The sequence below is a fragment of the Spermophilus citellus genome (assembly GCF_964194105.1).
Source record: "Spermophilus citellus genome assembly, chromosome: 17".
Taxonomy (NCBI): domain Eukaryota; kingdom Metazoa; phylum Chordata; class Mammalia; order Rodentia; family Sciuridae; genus Spermophilus; species Spermophilus citellus.
In genome coordinates this window covers 51,334,733-51,351,259 of record NC_138199.1, presented here as the reverse complement: position 1 = coordinate 51,351,259, position 16,527 = coordinate 51,334,733, and the positions used below count along the sequence as shown (strand labels likewise).

The window sequence follows — 16,527 nt, the reverse complement described above, 5'->3', positions numbered from 1 at the left end:
TTAGTTCTCAGCGGACACAACATCTTTCTTTGTATGTGGTGCTGAGGATCGAACCCGGGCCGCACGCATGCCAGGTGAGCGCACTACCGCTTGAGCCACATCCCCAGCCCTTAAAATATTTTTTTATTTGTGGATGAACATAATACTTTCTGAACTTCAGCCCTAGCATTGGTCATGAATACTTCTGACATACAAAAAGTTACAGAGAAAAACCTGTCAAAATGAAATGCATTTTGCAATCCATACATAGTCCAAGAAATGCAACACGAAGCCCCATGTACCCTACCCTGTCCTATTAATCATGGAGGAAGGTCCAATTCCTCCCACTTGGGATACACTGCAAAGTGGCATCAGTATCCCTTCCACAGTGCAAGCCAGAAATCTATAGATATAGTGACAACTCTTTCTTCCAATCACCAAGTTAATTACTTTTGGTACTCCTTTGTTTCCATCATTCCTGCTACAGTTTTCCTTTTCACAAGTACCAACTCTTATCTGGATTATATTGATGACCTCCTAACCCGGTTCCCTGCATCTGCTTATCTCATTCCATCCAATCCCACACTGCAACCACTATCCTTCTTAAAACACTTCAATAGCTCCTCTTTGCTCTTAGGATACAGAAAAAAACTGCTTGCATGGTATGCAAGGTTTCCCTACTCAATATTCTAGTTCCCTCAGTCCTTTGTTATCTTGTGTTTTGGGGATATTGGTCTTGCTGTTCCTTGTAACCCCCAATTCCTTCCCACCACAGAGCAGCCTCTGTACATGCGATTCCTTCATTCTTTTTTTTTTAAATTTTTTAGTTGCTGATGGACCTTTATTTCATTTATTTATTTATATGTGGTGCTGAGAATTGAACGCAGTGCCTCACACATGCTAGGCAAGTGCTCTACCACTGAGCCACAACCCTAGCCCAATTCTTCCCTTCTTGGGTATGCTTCCCTTGAGTCCCAACTGGTTATTCCTTGGCTGTGTCATTTTCACTTTACATTTGAGAGGTTAAATGATTAAAATCTATCTTCCCTAACAGGATAAAGACCCAAAAGTACTAACTTAGCATAAAATTTGCTAAACAGATAACAGCCAATGCATATATAATATTTTTAGGGCACTGTTCCTATACAACATGTACTAACTCACTTAGGATCTCCCAAAAGCTTTATGAGGAAAGTACAATTATTACCCCCATTTTACATTAAAAGTTACACAGGCTGAGTCTGTAAAGCTAGGAAATGAACACAGGAAGCCAGTTTCTGGAGTCTGAGCACAACACTCATGCTATGGGTGCCTCAGCAACACCTGCTGAATGCAGTAGCATGGGAGTACTTTTGACTAACAGCACCATTAGTAACCTTAGACTAAAACATTTTGTTTTAGTGCTGGAATCCAGGGGCATGCTAGGCAAATGCTCTACCACAGAGCTACAATCCCAAGCCCAGGGTCTAATAGTTGACCAGAACTTTATTGCTAAACTTTTATTTTCCCAGGATTTTATTTCAGTTACTTTAAAAATCCATTTGAGTGGGGCATGGTGGTGCACACCTGCAATCCCAGTGGCTCGAGAGCCTGAGGCAGGAGGACTGTGAGTTCAAAGCCAGCCTCAAGAAAGTGAGGCATTGGGCTGGGGATGTGGCTCAAGCGGTAGCGCGCTCGCCTGGCATGCGTGCGGCCCGGGTTCGATCCTCAGCACCACATACCAACAAAGATGTTGTGCCCGCCGATAACTAAAAATAAATATTAAAATTCATTCTCTCTCTCTCCCCCTCTCTTTAAAAAAAAAAAAGAAAGTGAGGCATTAAGCAACTCAGTGAAACCCTGTCTCCAAATAATACAAAATAGGGCTGGTGATGTGGCTTAATGGGTGAGTGCCCCTGAGTTCAATCTTGATACCCCAATAAATAAATAATCCATTTTGAGGCTGGGGATGTAGCACTTGCCTAGCATGCATAAGGTCTGGGTTCAATCTGCAGCACTGCTAAAATTAATGAATAAACTAGCAAATGAATGAATTTGCCCTCACCTACCAGTGTCATGACTGGTTTTGAGGTAGAGTAAGTGGTCTGGCAAACTGCTGAAGGGCAGGAAAAACTTGACTAAGAAGCAAAGGTGTATGTAGATCATCTGTAGTGTGGGTAATCCATGGAAGGACAATTCAAAATTTTCATGGATGACACCCAAATCTTCATCAATTTATTGCAAAGTTACACACACAGGGCTTTTCCCACCATTAGTAGACAGTGTTCAAGGCTGGGGTGAGGGAACGGTGAAGCCACAGGAAATAACTAGTTACAATATGGTGTGAGGAATGACCTCTCTATGCTTCTAACCTCAGAACTGCAAAGAAATTGCTAGCAGAGAAAGATCACTTCTTCTTTCAAAAATCAAAGACAAATGGCCAAGCTTTCCTAATTTTTTTGTCAAGTCAGCAAAGACTGACTTGAAAGTTTTCCCAGTGTGGCAATGTAGAGCAATAATTTCAAAGCTCAAGCTATATAGTGAAGAGCTCTATAAATCAGCTACATCCAATTCACCTTGAATCAACAAAGTGAAATGTAACTTTTCTTCTTTTTTGCTGTGCTGGGGATGGAATCCAGCGCCTTGTGCATGTTAGGTGCTCTACCACTAAGCTACATCCCCAGCCCCCCCCCTTTTTTTTTTTTTTGAGAGAGAGAGAGAGAGAGAGAGGGGGGGGGGGGGAATTTTTTAATCTTTATTTATTTATTTTTTTAGTTTTCGGCGGGCACAGCATCTTTGTTTGTATGTGGTGCTGAGGATCGAACCCAGGCCGCACGCATTCCAGGCAAGCGCGCTACGGCTTGAGCCACATCCCCAGCCTTTTTTGAGACAAAGTCTACATTTCCAGGTTGGCCTAAAACTTGTAATCTTTCTGCCTCTGCCCCAGTCGCTGGTATTAAATGCAAACTCCCGATCAATTCAGGAAATGCTTAACCTGGAGCCCACCTACCAATGTCAGGGAAGGTCAAGAAACCACACTTTTTTTTTTTTTTAAACAGGAATTTTGCTAAGAAAAGATCTTCATGATCTTTTAAGATTTTTAAGACTAAAAAAGACCAAGAACCACGATCCTTTATGACTGTAAACACATTCATTCTGGATCAAGGTTATGCCTTCGTAGGGGCACCTCTGAAGGGCAGAAACATTTCTATTCTGTCAAGTACCTGGTAACTACGGACGGAAATCTAAGCCCATCGCTAAGTGAGATTATAAAAGCATAGGTCTCAAAACCTACAAACAGGTCTAAGGGGCCTCCTTGGAGGGAAAGCGTCGTGAAAGGCCAAGGACTAGTCAGGAATGCTGGAGTCCAGTCCAGACCAAGTTACTATTACTATTACTAACCCACGGTGCGACCATACCCTCTGGACTTCAATTTCCACGTCCGCGCTTTGGAAGTTGAACCACATGGTCTTCAAAATCCTTTCCAGCCAAGAGTTTAATAACAAGTAGATCTAGCTATTAAAACAGCATCATGTGGACGCAGTACGGAACTTTAACGGTCCCCCCACTCCCCTGCTCAGGCCCGCGAAACCCTTGCTCATCACGCCCCTCGGAGTGACTGCACTTTCCGGGCCGCAGTCCGCTCCACCCCTTCCTGGAGACGTCCCATCGTGCTCCGCGCTCCTAAAACGGCGGGGCGCCTCCCGCCTTTCCGCGCCCGGACCCCAAACTCCTCTCCCCAGTTCTCCCGGGCACCCTGTCCTATCAACGTCTAGTATCCCAGCCAATCACAAGGACTCCGAGACTCGCCTTCAGCCCACCCTTCTGCCCGCGCTCAGCCTGTCTGAGTTTAAGGCCTTGACCAAGTCAATCCAATCAGTAACCGGTTCTCACCTGCCCCACCCCGACTTCCCTCCCCTCGGCCAATCCGCGTGCCCCATCCCGCTGCCCGCCCAGCCAACCCGGACCCTAAAACCTGCGGACGAATGGGCGCAGGGCGGCCCTTCAACGAAGAACGCCTGGCCAATTGGGGATTCCGCGTGGCCACAGTGGCAGCCAATCGACGTGGAGCGCGGTGCCGCCGCGGAGAGGTTCAGCCCAATATCCCTCCGCCTTCCTCCCTCCCTCTCTCTCTCCCTCCCCGAGAGCCGCCGCTCACTTACTGCCTCCCTTCCTTCTTTCTCCCTCCGCCACCCGAGCACCAGCCGCGCTCTGAGCTGCCCCCGGGGTCCCTCCCCCGGCGCCAGAGGAGCAGCTGCCGCCGCCGCCAGCAGCACATTAGGAGGACGGAAGGAAGAAAAGAGGGGAGGAAGGAGAGCTAGAGCGCCTGCCCAGAGGGAGCCGGTGAATGGGCTTGTGGTGACCCCCGCCCCCCACCCCACCCTCCCTTCCCACCCGACCCCCAACCCCCATCCCCAGTTGGAGCCGCCGCCCGAGAGCCCGGACCGTCGTCTTAGGAGGAGTCGCCGCCGCCACCACCGCTATGGAGCTGATCACCATCCTCGAGAAGACCGTATCTCCGGGTAGGACGCGGGGACTGGGGGTCGGGCTGAGGTGATTGGGGAGGGGGAGGGGAGCACGGCCCCTCTGACCCTGCTCCGGTTCCCACTTTCCTCCCACCAGATCGGCTGGAGCTGGAAGCGGCGCAGAAGTTCCTGGAGCGTGCGGCTGTAGAAAACCTGGTGCGTCCCGTCCCGCCGCGCCCCATCCCGCCGCGTCCCCATCCCTGAGAGCGGGCCTTCCCGCCCTCCCGGAGGCCCAGGCCTCGGGAACCCACCCCGCCCCATCCCGTCCCCCTCCCCCCCCCGCGCCCGGTCCAACCTAACCCCGCCATCGGGAAGCCGGTGGGTGTGTCCCGCCCCGGACCCCGGGGCTGGCCAATGGCGTACCGCGCCGGGGTGACTGCTGCCCAATCGCCGTGCGGACTGAGGGCGGCGGTGCAGCGGGAGAGGAAAGAGGGAGGGAAGGGAAGTTAGGTTGCACGGCGCTGCGTGTTCAGCAAGGGTGGGGGTGGGGGAGCCGGGCCTAGGGGCCATGTGGAAGCTCCGGGTCCGCCTGCTTGCCGGCTGCTGGCCGAGGCCGGCTTCTCCTTCCTGTCCCTTGGCCCCTGTGTCTCTCTCCACCTACTTCCCAGAGTTCTACCCTTTCCTATCTCTTGGTCTGTGCTTATGGCCAGGCCTGGCACCCGACTGCCTCTCAACCAATTCTCAGTAAAATTTTCCCCTTTGCTGCCTGGTTATTACTCTTCTGAGATATGTATACACATACATAGATAAATATATATTTGAAGTTAGGTGGGTAGAGATTTCATCACTAGGGATCTGCATCCAGACAACGGACAGGCTCATCCTTGAGATCAGGCCTATTTCCTGATGAAATCCCAGAGGAAAGTTCCTGCCTCTGATGTTTTCAAATTTAAGGGGCACCAAGAAAAAAGGAAATAATTTCGCTAAGGCCTGGACCTTTGTTTAAAAAAGTGGGGTGGATTGGTTAAAGTAGCCTGCTGCCAGAAATGTTTCTCTTTGGTGTCCCTCCCTTGTTGGGGGGGATGGGGAGCACAGGGAAGGGTGGATGATACTTCAAGTCTTTTTAATAGGTAATAAGTCTGAAGAACACTGTAACCAAATGTGTTCTTTTGCAATATCCTGGTACAATAATGTCAACGACAACAAGGTGACACGGCCTATTTCATACAAACTACCTTTGAATGATTATTTTCCATACTTAAGTGTGCTAGCTTTTAAATTCTTTAATGGTACATTGTTAATAAACTTGGGAGGAATTACTTTCTCTCCTGTGCTTTTAGAATTTGTTAGCAGTAAGAAATTGTATCTGCTTTTGGCTTCTATTGACTTTCCTCTTTGGATAGGGCTTTTTTGGTGTGAAAATTTTTAAACAAGGGGTGGCTTTGGGGACCTGTGTGTTACAAAAGATTGAGTATGCTTTTCAGGGATCTATTATATTTAGTAGACAAGTCTAAAGTGTGTAGGAGCCTTAGTACATTAACTGTTGCCTATCTCATATATAAGATCATTTTTGTTGCAACAACTTGCCTTGCCATTTCTGTCTTTTCAGTTATTCCCTAATTATAAATATTCATTAGCATTTTGCCTTATAACTCGGCTTTTTTCATTGTTCCTCAGAGCTAGGCTCCTAAGTCTTGTGTTGGAGACTAGAAATTCTTATCTACAAGAATTTCCCTCTTATCAAAGATTACTTGCTTCCATGAGATCAAAAGCTGCCCTCAGTATCATTTTTGGGGGGCTAAGGTCTTTTAAATTTAGAAAAAGAATTTTACTTTTGTACCCTGTCATAGTCCTTCAACAAATATTTATTGAGTATTGAGTACTAATGTGAAAATTTGGAAAGATGATCTTAATGGGGAATCATAATAAGTGTGAGGCTGCAGAAGATGGGAACTTCATCACATACTCAATGACATTTATAGTTTGTTTTTGATACGTGGTCTTGCCGTGTTACCCAGGTTGGTTTTAAAATTCTGGACTCAAAGGAGCCTGCCTCTGAGTGCTAGAACTATAGGAATATGCTACCATGCCCAGCTTTGGATTACAAATTTGGCATTTTCTAAGATAATTGAACATGATGTCCTGGAAAATTGACTGGTCTTATCCCCATTCCCGATCCCCCATGGTTTGGTGCTCTATAAACTATCCAGAGTTGTTTGAAATTTCTAAGAAATTTTCATTTACAAATGCATTTTTTCTTAACAGCCCACTTTTCTTGTGGAACTGTCCAGAGTGCTGGCAAATCCAGGAAACAGTCAGGTTGCCAGAGTTGCAGCTGGTCTACAAATCAAGAACTCTTTGACATCAAAAGATCCAGATATCAAGGCACAGTATCAGCAGAGGTGGCTTGCTATTGATGCTAATGCACGACGGGAAGTCAAGAACTATGTAAGTAAATTGCACCTCATTTTGGTCATACTGTCTAGGGAATAAGAAACATCTTTGTTCTTTTGTCATTTGCTTGGGACGGAGCTTGACAGTGTGACATTTGTGGGTTCTAAACTCTACCTGAAGGTGAAAGTTGTATTTGGTTTTAATGTCTTTCAATTCAGTTTGTCTGATGGATTGGGATTCAGTATCAAATGACTGAGGTAGCCTGCAATAGTTTGGAGAGTTTTAATTGGATCTCTTGAATTGGAGTAGTATGAATGGATGCTATATCAGAATCACTTACATAATTTGCACGTATATCTCCATCTCTGGGGATGTAGCTCAATGGTAGAGCACAGACCACATGGCTATCGTGGCATTGGGTTTGATCCTCAACAGCACACCCCAAAAAGGGGTGTGGGTGTGTGAATTTGTAAGCTCTTCAGATATTTTGGTTTGTAGGGCCTAGAATAAAAGTTTGTTTTTTTTTTTTTTTTAACTGTCATCCTATGTGATTCTTTCATAGTCAACCAGCATCTAGCTCTTGTTGAACTTCTGCTGTAGATAGTTCTCATTCTTTGCTGGTTTAAGCTTGGCATTGTGTGGAATCAGAAGAATTAAATGATTTATTGGGCCTTTCAAGCCCAAAGAGTTTGCAGAATGAGTATGACATTAATGATGTATGCTTTTATCTACTTAGCAAATTGTGAAAATGGAGTATCCTTTGTTGCTTTGCATCATAACGTTCTTTTGACTTTCTTGTTGAATTAGAAATTCATAATTCTATCTAAAGTATGGGATGTAGAATATAAAGATAGGTTTGGGGTAGGTTGGTTGGTTGGTTGGTTGGTTGTCTTAATGAAGTTCTTTAGTGGCCTGTGTTATGTGGATAAGGCCCAAAGGAGATTAAGTTAAACATTTGTGCAGTCATTTTGAGGAGAAACCAGTGGGCAGGTCATGGTTATACACCATATTACTATATCTTAGTTCTACATGATAAGTAGCTTTAGGCAAATTAGTGTCCCTTAAGGCAACTACTTCTCTTTGTAATATGCTTCTTTTTGCAGTCTTGCAGTTAGGAAAGCTGTCTTTTAATCTTTTTTTGGAATATGTAAAGCTGTTTCAATTCACACTGGGTCTGCTTGTGTAACAATACTCCCTTCAGCCAGTTGACATAAGGGAAGCATACTCCATCAAAAAAAATTTTTTCCTCTTTGTGATGGTGTTTCCCTATATTGCCCAGGCTGCCCTGAAACTCCTGCCTCAGCCTCCTGAGTAGCTGGGACTACAGGCTTGTGCCACCACGCATGGCTCATCACTGAAAACTTTGATGCTCATTGTGCCCATTGGATTTCTCATTTCTTCAAAGTGTGTGTGTACACGCACAAACATATTGGAACTGAAATTGAATTTATTGGCACATTGCTCTTGACACTTCTTTTTTGGTACTAGGGATTGAACCTAGGGGCTCAACCATTGAGCAACATTTCTGGTTCTTTATTTTCTTTACTTTTTTATTGAATAATAATTATTATTATTGTTATTGAATTTATTGCTCAGTAAATTGCAGAGGTTGTCCTTGAGCTTGGGATCCTCCTGCTTCAGCCTCCTGAGTCATTGGAATTGTAGCCACCGGATTCAGCAATGCTAAATTTTTTTAAAAATTGGGTAATAATCAATATTGGCATGGTTGAACTCTGATGCCTGAGAAGAAATTAGCATGAGCTGGGTGTGGTGGTGTACACCTGTAATTCCAGCTACTTGGAAGACTGAGACCCAGCTGGATTGCTTGAGTTCACAAGTTCAAGGCCAACCTGGGTAACATAGTTAGATTCTATGTGTCTGTGCCCCCCTCCCCCCCCCCCCCCCGAAAAAAAAAGAAGCCATTAACTTGGCCTTTTTCATAGTATATCTAATGATTACTCTTAGTGTTGGTGGACTTTTTTTTTTTTTTTAATTTGCATGAATATTATTATGTCTTTATTTTTTTTTAAAGAGAGAGTGAGAGAGGAGAGAGAGAGAGAGAGAATTTTTAATATTTATTTTTTAGTTCTCGGCGGACACAACATCTTTGTTGGTATGTGGTGCTGAGGATCGAACCCGGGCCGCTCGCATGCCAGGCGAGCGCGCTACCGCTTGAGCCACATCCCCAGCCCTGGTGGACTTTTTAAAGTGGGGAAAGATGGGGTTTCTGTGTTGTCTAGGCTGGTCTCATTTGCTATAGCATCACTCCTAGTTTAAAGGGGAAAAAAAGGTTTTTGTACTCAGAAATTGGACATCTCTAGCCTCTAAGTTACTTCAAGTAGTATTAACTAAGGGTCTTCTAAAAGCAATTTTAAAGAAGAGATAAAAGGGTCTGGGATTATGGCTTAGTGGTAGAATGCTTGCCTTGCACACGTGAGGCACTGGGTTCAATCTTCAGCACCACATAAAAATAAATAAAGATATCATGTTCATCTACAACTAAAAAATATTTTTAAAAAAAGAAGAAGAGATAAGGTGAATGGGATTCAATGTGCTCCATATATGTACAGAGGTGTGAATGGGATTCAGCATAGTATAAAAATACCCTGGCATGGGGCGGCAAGGAGAGAGAAAGATTGCTTAAGTGAGTACGAAATTATTGCTAGATCAGAGAAATAGTTCTGGGGTGCTGTTACACAGTAAATTTTCTATAGATAATGGTATATTTTTAAAAAGTTACAAGAAAGGATTTTGAATGTTTTTTTTACCACAAATGACAAAGGTTTAAGGAATGTTATGTTTACCCTGATTGGAACTTTCTATAGTATATCTGTATATTGAAGCTTCAGGTAGTATCGCATTAATATATACAATTTTTGCCAGTCAATCTACCCCGGCAAAAATAAATAAATAAATAACTATGGACTTTAGTCCTTTAAAAATATCCATTTAGCAATTCAGCTCATTTTTTCCCCTCACTACATTGTGTTTTTAACATAGTTTTTGTCCATTCTGCTGTGCCTAGAGAACAAAATTTTGTTAAAATTAGTTTATTACTGGGTAAAAAACTGTTGGGGGTGAGGGCAGTCAGGGATGGTGATATACTGTGTAAAAGTGAAAGGTGGGGAGTTCATTATTAGCTGATAATTACAAAGCAGGGTACTAAGTGACCTGACCCAGTCAGCAGAGCTGGCCTGAATATCTGGTAGCTATTCTTTGTCCTGTGTTCATGCCAGGAACAGTTAACTGTTTGACTTTGAGTGGACTGGGGATTCTTAGTGCCTTCATTGACTGAATTTAGCTGATCATGGTAATGATTAACACTGGGTCAATTGTGGCTTCATCCTTTAGCCTAACCTGTGACTTCACCCATTACATAAATGCTTGAGTGATTAACACTTCCAATGAGAAATATTTAATGACAAGTGAATCTTGTTTTAATTGGCATATCTGGCTAGTTCTTGGAATCTGTTGGTAGTAGAGAGAACCATTCTTGGGCAAACAGAATGAATCCTTTTAAAAATAAGAATTCATTTTTAGGTTTTGTAGCATCAGGAACTTTTGTTTCCATATTCAGTGATATTGCTTAACCAAGGCCTTTCTCTTTAAATCACTCAGAGTGCTGGGCTGTTAGAAGGAAGGAGGTTTATTTCACATGTCACCTATAAGTAGGATCTTTTCCTTGAGGCAGGTTTTAGACAGTGTCCTACTGTGAATCAGACCCACCTGGATGCCCCATAGGTAGTCATTCTAAAGCCTCACATTTCTTTCCACAACAAGGCTGTGAGCATTCTTCCCTTATATCACCATCAAGGAGCATGGAAGATTTGTGTCATTTCTGTCTTGAGGATCAAACCCAGGGCCTTGCATGTGTTAGGTAATCATTCTGCTACCAAGATATATCCTCATCCCCAGGAAAATGAATTTTATCCCTTGCTCTTCCCCCCCTCCCTTTCATTTCCTTGACAAGGTTTCATTAAGTTGCCCAGGCTGCTCTCAAACTTGCCATCCTCCTGCCTCAGCCTCCATGTACTAGCTGAAGTTACAGGCATAGGTCACCATACCTGGTTCCCACTTAACTAGTGGTTAGGAGAGATAGTGTTAAAAGTTTTCTGCTGTGTTGATTGAGGTGTGTGGTTTTGGAGAAGTCTAATTCACAGCAGGGGATGGTTGGTTTTGCTTTTAGGCTCTGGGGAATGTTGATTTTTTAAAGGTGTTGGTATTGAGGCTTGCATGGTTTGGGCTTTGTTTTGTTGGCAGAACTTAAGAGACAATGATATAAGGGGTGTGGTGGTAGGCAAATATGCTGAAGTTATTACAAATTGACAAATTTTGTCCCCTGTTTTCCAGGTTTTACAGACTTTGGGCACAGAAACTTACCGGCCTAGCTCTGCCTCACAGTGTGTAGCTGGTATTGCTTGTGCAGAGATCCCAGTAAACCAATGGCCAGAACTCATTCCTCAGCTGGTGGCCAATGTCACAAACCCCAACAGCACAGAGCACATGAAAGAGTCAACATTGGAAGCTATTGGGTACATTTGCCAAGATATAGTAAGTGCTTGCCTGGTGTATTTAATATTTGTATCTCTGATTCTCTCTTGCTATGACTTGCATGATGTTAGGATTAGCTTATCAAATCATAAAGAAAACCATGCTGCTGCAATGTTTTGAAGTAGAACTGTTTGTTAATTTAGATCTATCCTCATAGTTCTAATCATGCACTGAGTAAAGAAACTTGAGATTCACAAATTCAAAACATGACCAGGGATATAACTCCATGGTGGCACATTTGCCTAGCATGAACAATGCTCTGGATTCTATTTCTAGCATTGTAAAACAAACAAAAGTAATAATAAACTTAAAATTGAAATCCATATGTTTGGAGAAACTGTTTTTCCCCCCCTTTTTTTTTCTTTTTGCAGAGCTGGGGATTAAATCTAAACACTTGAGCATGCTAGGCAAGTACTGTACCACTGACCTACACCCTGAGGTTATTCTTATCTGGAGCATCCCTGAATTGAGATCCTCAATGTCCCATGAATTCCTGAGTGCTTTTCCATTTACTAAGTTGCAGAAAGATTTGTCAGTTCTTCATACAGTTGGGGTCGCAGCACAGTACTTCAGTTGCAGCCGCAGCCCTCCTACGATTATTATTGCCCCTGGAGGTTACCACTCTTTTTTATTTTGTACCAGGGATTGAGTCCAAGGGTCCTTAACCACTGAATCACATCCCTAGCCCTTTAAATTGGTACCAGGGATTGAACTCAGGGGCACTCAGCCACTGAGCCACATCCCCAGTCCTGTTTTGTATTTTATTTAGAGACAGGGTCTCACTGAGTTGCTTGGCGCCTGGATGATGCTGAGGCTGGCTTTGAATTCGCAGTTCTCCTGCCTCAGCCTCCTGAGCTGCTGGGGTCACAGGCATGTGCCATCACGCCCAGCCAGTTTTTATTTTTGAGACAGGGTCTTACTAAGTTGCTCAGGGCCTTGCCAAGTTGCTGAGGCTGGTTTTGAGCTTTTGATTTTCTTGCCTCAGCTTCCCAAGCTATTGGGATTACAGCGTGTGCCAATGTGCTAACATGAGGTTACTACTCTTGGTAACTGTTTTATGTAGGCTTCATGTAGCAAACTCACAGCACTTGACTTGGAGTTGGATATACCTAGTTGTATTATACTAAGGTATTGATCTTTGGCCCTCAGCTATTCTGAAACTATTTGGTACAGGTGAAATACATTATACAAAAGGAGAAAAAGCTAATGTTAACTTATGCCCATAGGCATTATGCTAAGAAATCAGAGACAAAATTGATGAGATTAATTTGTTTCTGTTCAAATTTTGGACTACTAGTTCTCTTGGTTATTTTATGGTTACTTTGCAATAGTGTCCCAAAATGGAAATGTTTGGAAAATATCACAAAGTAATGATAATTAACTCGTGAATTTTACAGTTAAAAGGACTGCTGATTAGTCATGAGTTTGTTATTATGTTCATTGCATTTCTTTGCTTTTTTCAGGACCCAGAGCAGCTACAGGATAAATCCAATGAGATTCTGACTGCCATAATCCAGGGGATGAGGAAAGAAGAGCCTAGTAATAATGTGAAGCTAGCTGCTACTAATGCACTCCTGAACTCATTGGAGTTCACCAAAGCAAACTTTGACAAAGAGGTAAGTTTTCTTTTTCTTTCCCTGGGGTGGAACCTAGGATCTTAAGCAGCTGGGCAAGTGCTCTACTTGTAAACTACACACCTAGCTAAAGTAGGTTTTCTTTTTAAAACTTTGGTATAGGTTCAGAGGTTACTTGTAAAAGAAAACAGCATTACTTGGTGGGAATATTTTGGAATTTTAAAAAATTATAGCAATGGGGCTCTTCACTTTAGGAAGGTGCTCTTGAAGAATGATATGTTTTGCCTGAAAATCTTCCTGTCATTTACTTGTTTATATATAATGTAAAATATGCATACAACAAAATTTGCCATGTTTTATTGGTGCATTATAATTACACATAGTAGTGGGATTCATTATGTCGTATTTATACATACACATAATTTGATCAATCTCTTTCCCTAGTACTTTCCTTTTCCCATAAAATTTATTGTTTTAATAGTATATTCATGTGGAAATGGAACCAATCTTCAGAGCTTTTGCATCTTGAAAAAATGTCAGACTGAATATTGGGCTGGGGTTGTACCTCAGTGGTAGAACACTTGTCTCACATGTGTGAGGCACTGGGTTTGAGCCCCAGCACCACTTAAAACACAAAAATAAAAGATATTGTGTCCATCTACAACTAAATGTGTGTGTGTGTACATTGAAAAAGGAGATTCAATGTTATTTATTTATGTACATATACTATGTTTATTGAATTATCCATTTGGATTGCTTCCATCTTTTTGTCTGTTGTGAATGATGCAGTTGTAAATATGGGTATATACCTTTCTCTTTGAGATCTGATTCTGATTCTTTTGAATGTATATCCAAAAGTGCAATTACTGGGTAATCTAGTCTGAAGACTTGTATTTGTTGACAATTTAGCTGGGCGTTTGCCTTTATTGGAGAGGTCTGAGAAGCCAGGGCAAACTGCAGTTCTAATTGATTAGAAAGCATGTTTTTTTTCCTTATAGACTTCAGAAGAGTTGGGAGAGTAGCAAATGAAGTTCATGTTTTGTTCTCCCTTTATTCCTCAAATTTGATGAGGATTTGCTACCCTCCAGAAAACAAATTTGGCCCCTGAAATAGTACAGATGTTTTGAATTCTCTTAAATTTTAAATACAAGGACATTGATTTTTCTACATGTAGGTTTTTGTTTTTTCTTGAAATGGTCAACTTTATTTAAGCCACGTGACTTTGTTATTTTCTGCCTAAATTCTTAATAGTGAAGGTCATCTTGGAGATTAAAAAGGATTAAAACCTTATAAGGTAGGTCGTATACCAGACACTGGAGGCAAACTGTGTAGCCTCCATAGTGCCATTGTTGCCTCAAAGAATAGTTGCTGGATTATACCAGGGTTGTATGGGACCCTCAAGGAACAGCAGGTTTTTCCTTATATTGAGAATTCAGGAATCAATAAGTATGGTTCATATTTTCGTAATTTTCCTTTTCTTTGTTCTTTCTGCAGTCCGAAAGGCACTTTATTATGCAGGTGGTCTGTGAAGCCACACAGTGTCCAGATACAAGGGTAAGTGTGTGGTCATACGAAAAAATAGGGCTCTCTTATGTACTTCCTTGGAAATGTCAACTCTAACTTAGTTTGAAATATAGGAGTCAATGGACTAAAACAAGGTTTGAGTAATATTATAAAGAATTTTTTCCAATGTATTGGAGAAGAGGAGAGAATAATACTACTTGGAAAGTGCGCAATGGAAGTTGTAAGGGAGAGAGAAATGGTGGGTCCTTCCCCCCCCCCCCCCTCCTCTCTGTACTAGGATTGAACCCAGGGACACTACCATTGAGTTATAGCTCCACCTCTTTTTATTTTTTCCATTTTAAACAGGATCTCAACAAGTATCTGAGGCTGGCCTCAAACTTATGATCTCTGCCTCAGTCTCCCAGGTTGTTGGGATTATAGGCATCTGCCCAGCTTTAAGAGAAGAATGGGTTTTGATCAGCTTTGCTATTTTATTGCCATGTTATTCAAGTGATTGTTTCAACTGTAGCCATTGGAATAGTTTTGCTATTGGTGTAACCTAAACTTTCCCTTTAAAGTCTATTTTTAAAAGTAGCATTTTCATTCTGAATAGAATTAGTGATTTTAGGGCTGTCATATGTCCCTTGGGCACCTTTGAAGAAAAAAAAAGGAAATGGGAAGGGATAATGAGAACTGGGGGTAGAGATTGATTTAGGGGGAGATTTTTGACATTACCCATATACAGCCTTGACCCATTAGAGTCTACCATTGCAGATTGTGTTATTTTTAGTAAATTATTTAATTTACTCTTCTTAAAAGGTACGAGTGGCTGCTTTGCAGAATCTGGTGAAGATAATGTCCTTGTATTATCAGTACATGGAGACATATATGGGCCCTGCTCTTTTTGCAGTAAGTATTTCTTTTTTCTTTGTGTGTATGTGTATGTATATGTACTGGAAATTGAACACAAGGATGCTTAACCACTGAGTCACATCCATCCCCAGCCCTTTTTAATTTTGAGACAGGGTGTCACTAAGTTGCTGAGGCTGCCCTTGAACTTGTGATACTTCTTCCTCAGATCCCAAGTTGCTGGGATTGCAGGGGTGTGCCACCATGCCCAGTCTCAAGTATTTCAATTTTTAGGTGATATGAGCTTCTAGCTGATTGCAGGGAGTCATTATTCTTAGTTGCTGTTTTGTAATTTTGTAATTTTTTTACTTAATATTGTGAAATCAAGAAAATTCCTTGGGGCTGGGGATGTGGCTCAAGCGGTAGCGCGCTCGCCTGGCATGCGTGCGGCCCGGGTTCAATCCTCAGCACCACATACAAACAAAGATGTTGTGTCCGCCAATAACTAATAAATAAATAAATATTTAAAAAAAAAAAGAAAATTCCTTGAATGTGTGAGTAAATATAAGCAGCTCAGTGGTGTGCCAAAAAAACTTGTACTATTATTGTGTTGGTAAAAGGAGTATATTTTGATAATCTATTTCTTGTTTCTTTATTTCAGACCTAGCTTTCATAAATTATGCTTTTGAAACTTGAATGGAATATCTGGTTAAAGAGAGGGTCTAACTTTAGTCAATACTTACTTGAGGTCTGCGGTGTCATGTTTTTTCTCTTAAGATCACAATTGAAGCAATGAAAAGTGACATTGATGAGGTGGCCCTACAAGGGATAGAATTCTGGTCCAATGTCTGTGATGAGGAAATGGATTTGGCCATTGAAGCTTCAGAGGTGAGCCTGGGAGAACATCACCATAGGGGAAGTGCTATTCTGACTGGGCTTGAAAGGTATTTCCATTTGTAGATGTTCTGGATGTCCTCCCGCCCCCCCAGCCAAACCTCCTCACAAAGGAAACAGATCTATAATGAGGCAGCTTATGTTTTTGTAGATATCTGACATGATTTGTTGTACATAATGGTATTAGTACTATGAACACAAGGGGGCAGTAGTAAGTCAGTTTTACCCATACACAACCTTGACCCTTTAGCGTCTACCTTTAGTGACACCTGATGCTAAATTATTTCCTTTTTGGAAGTCCTAATGCATGCACAGGATGTGTATTTGATAGTTTACTA

At 42.3% G+C, this 16,527-nt stretch overlaps 1 protein-coding gene across 2 annotated transcripts in view; it reads left to right on the top strand.

The window, feature by feature from the left end:
• Nucleotides 1–4,023: 4,023 nt before the first annotated feature.
• Nucleotides 4,024–16,527, top strand: part of KPNB1 (karyopherin subunit beta 1) — a gene marked incomplete at its 3' end in the record, with an annotated part of 31,748 nt that continues 19,244 nt past the window's right edge. The window contains exons 1-8 of one of the 2 annotated variants that reach the window (XM_081271110.1): nt 4,024–4,481; nt 4,582–4,640; nt 6,690–6,872; nt 11,169–11,369; nt 12,833–12,985; nt 14,438–14,497; nt 15,266–15,355; nt 16,073–16,183. In XM_081271110.1, the coding sequence (XP_081127236.1) occupies nt 4,442–4,481; nt 4,582–4,640; nt 6,690–6,872; nt 11,169–11,369; nt 12,833–12,985; nt 14,438–14,497; nt 15,266–15,355; nt 16,073–16,183 (897 nt within the window). In that variant the 5' untranslated portion in view covers nt 4,024–4,441. The remainder of the gene's footprint in view (nt 4,482–4,581; nt 4,641–6,689; nt 6,873–11,168; nt 11,370–12,832; nt 12,986–14,437; nt 14,498–15,265; nt 15,356–16,072; nt 16,184–16,527) is intronic. The other variant, XM_081271111.1, reaches the window with a different exon arrangement.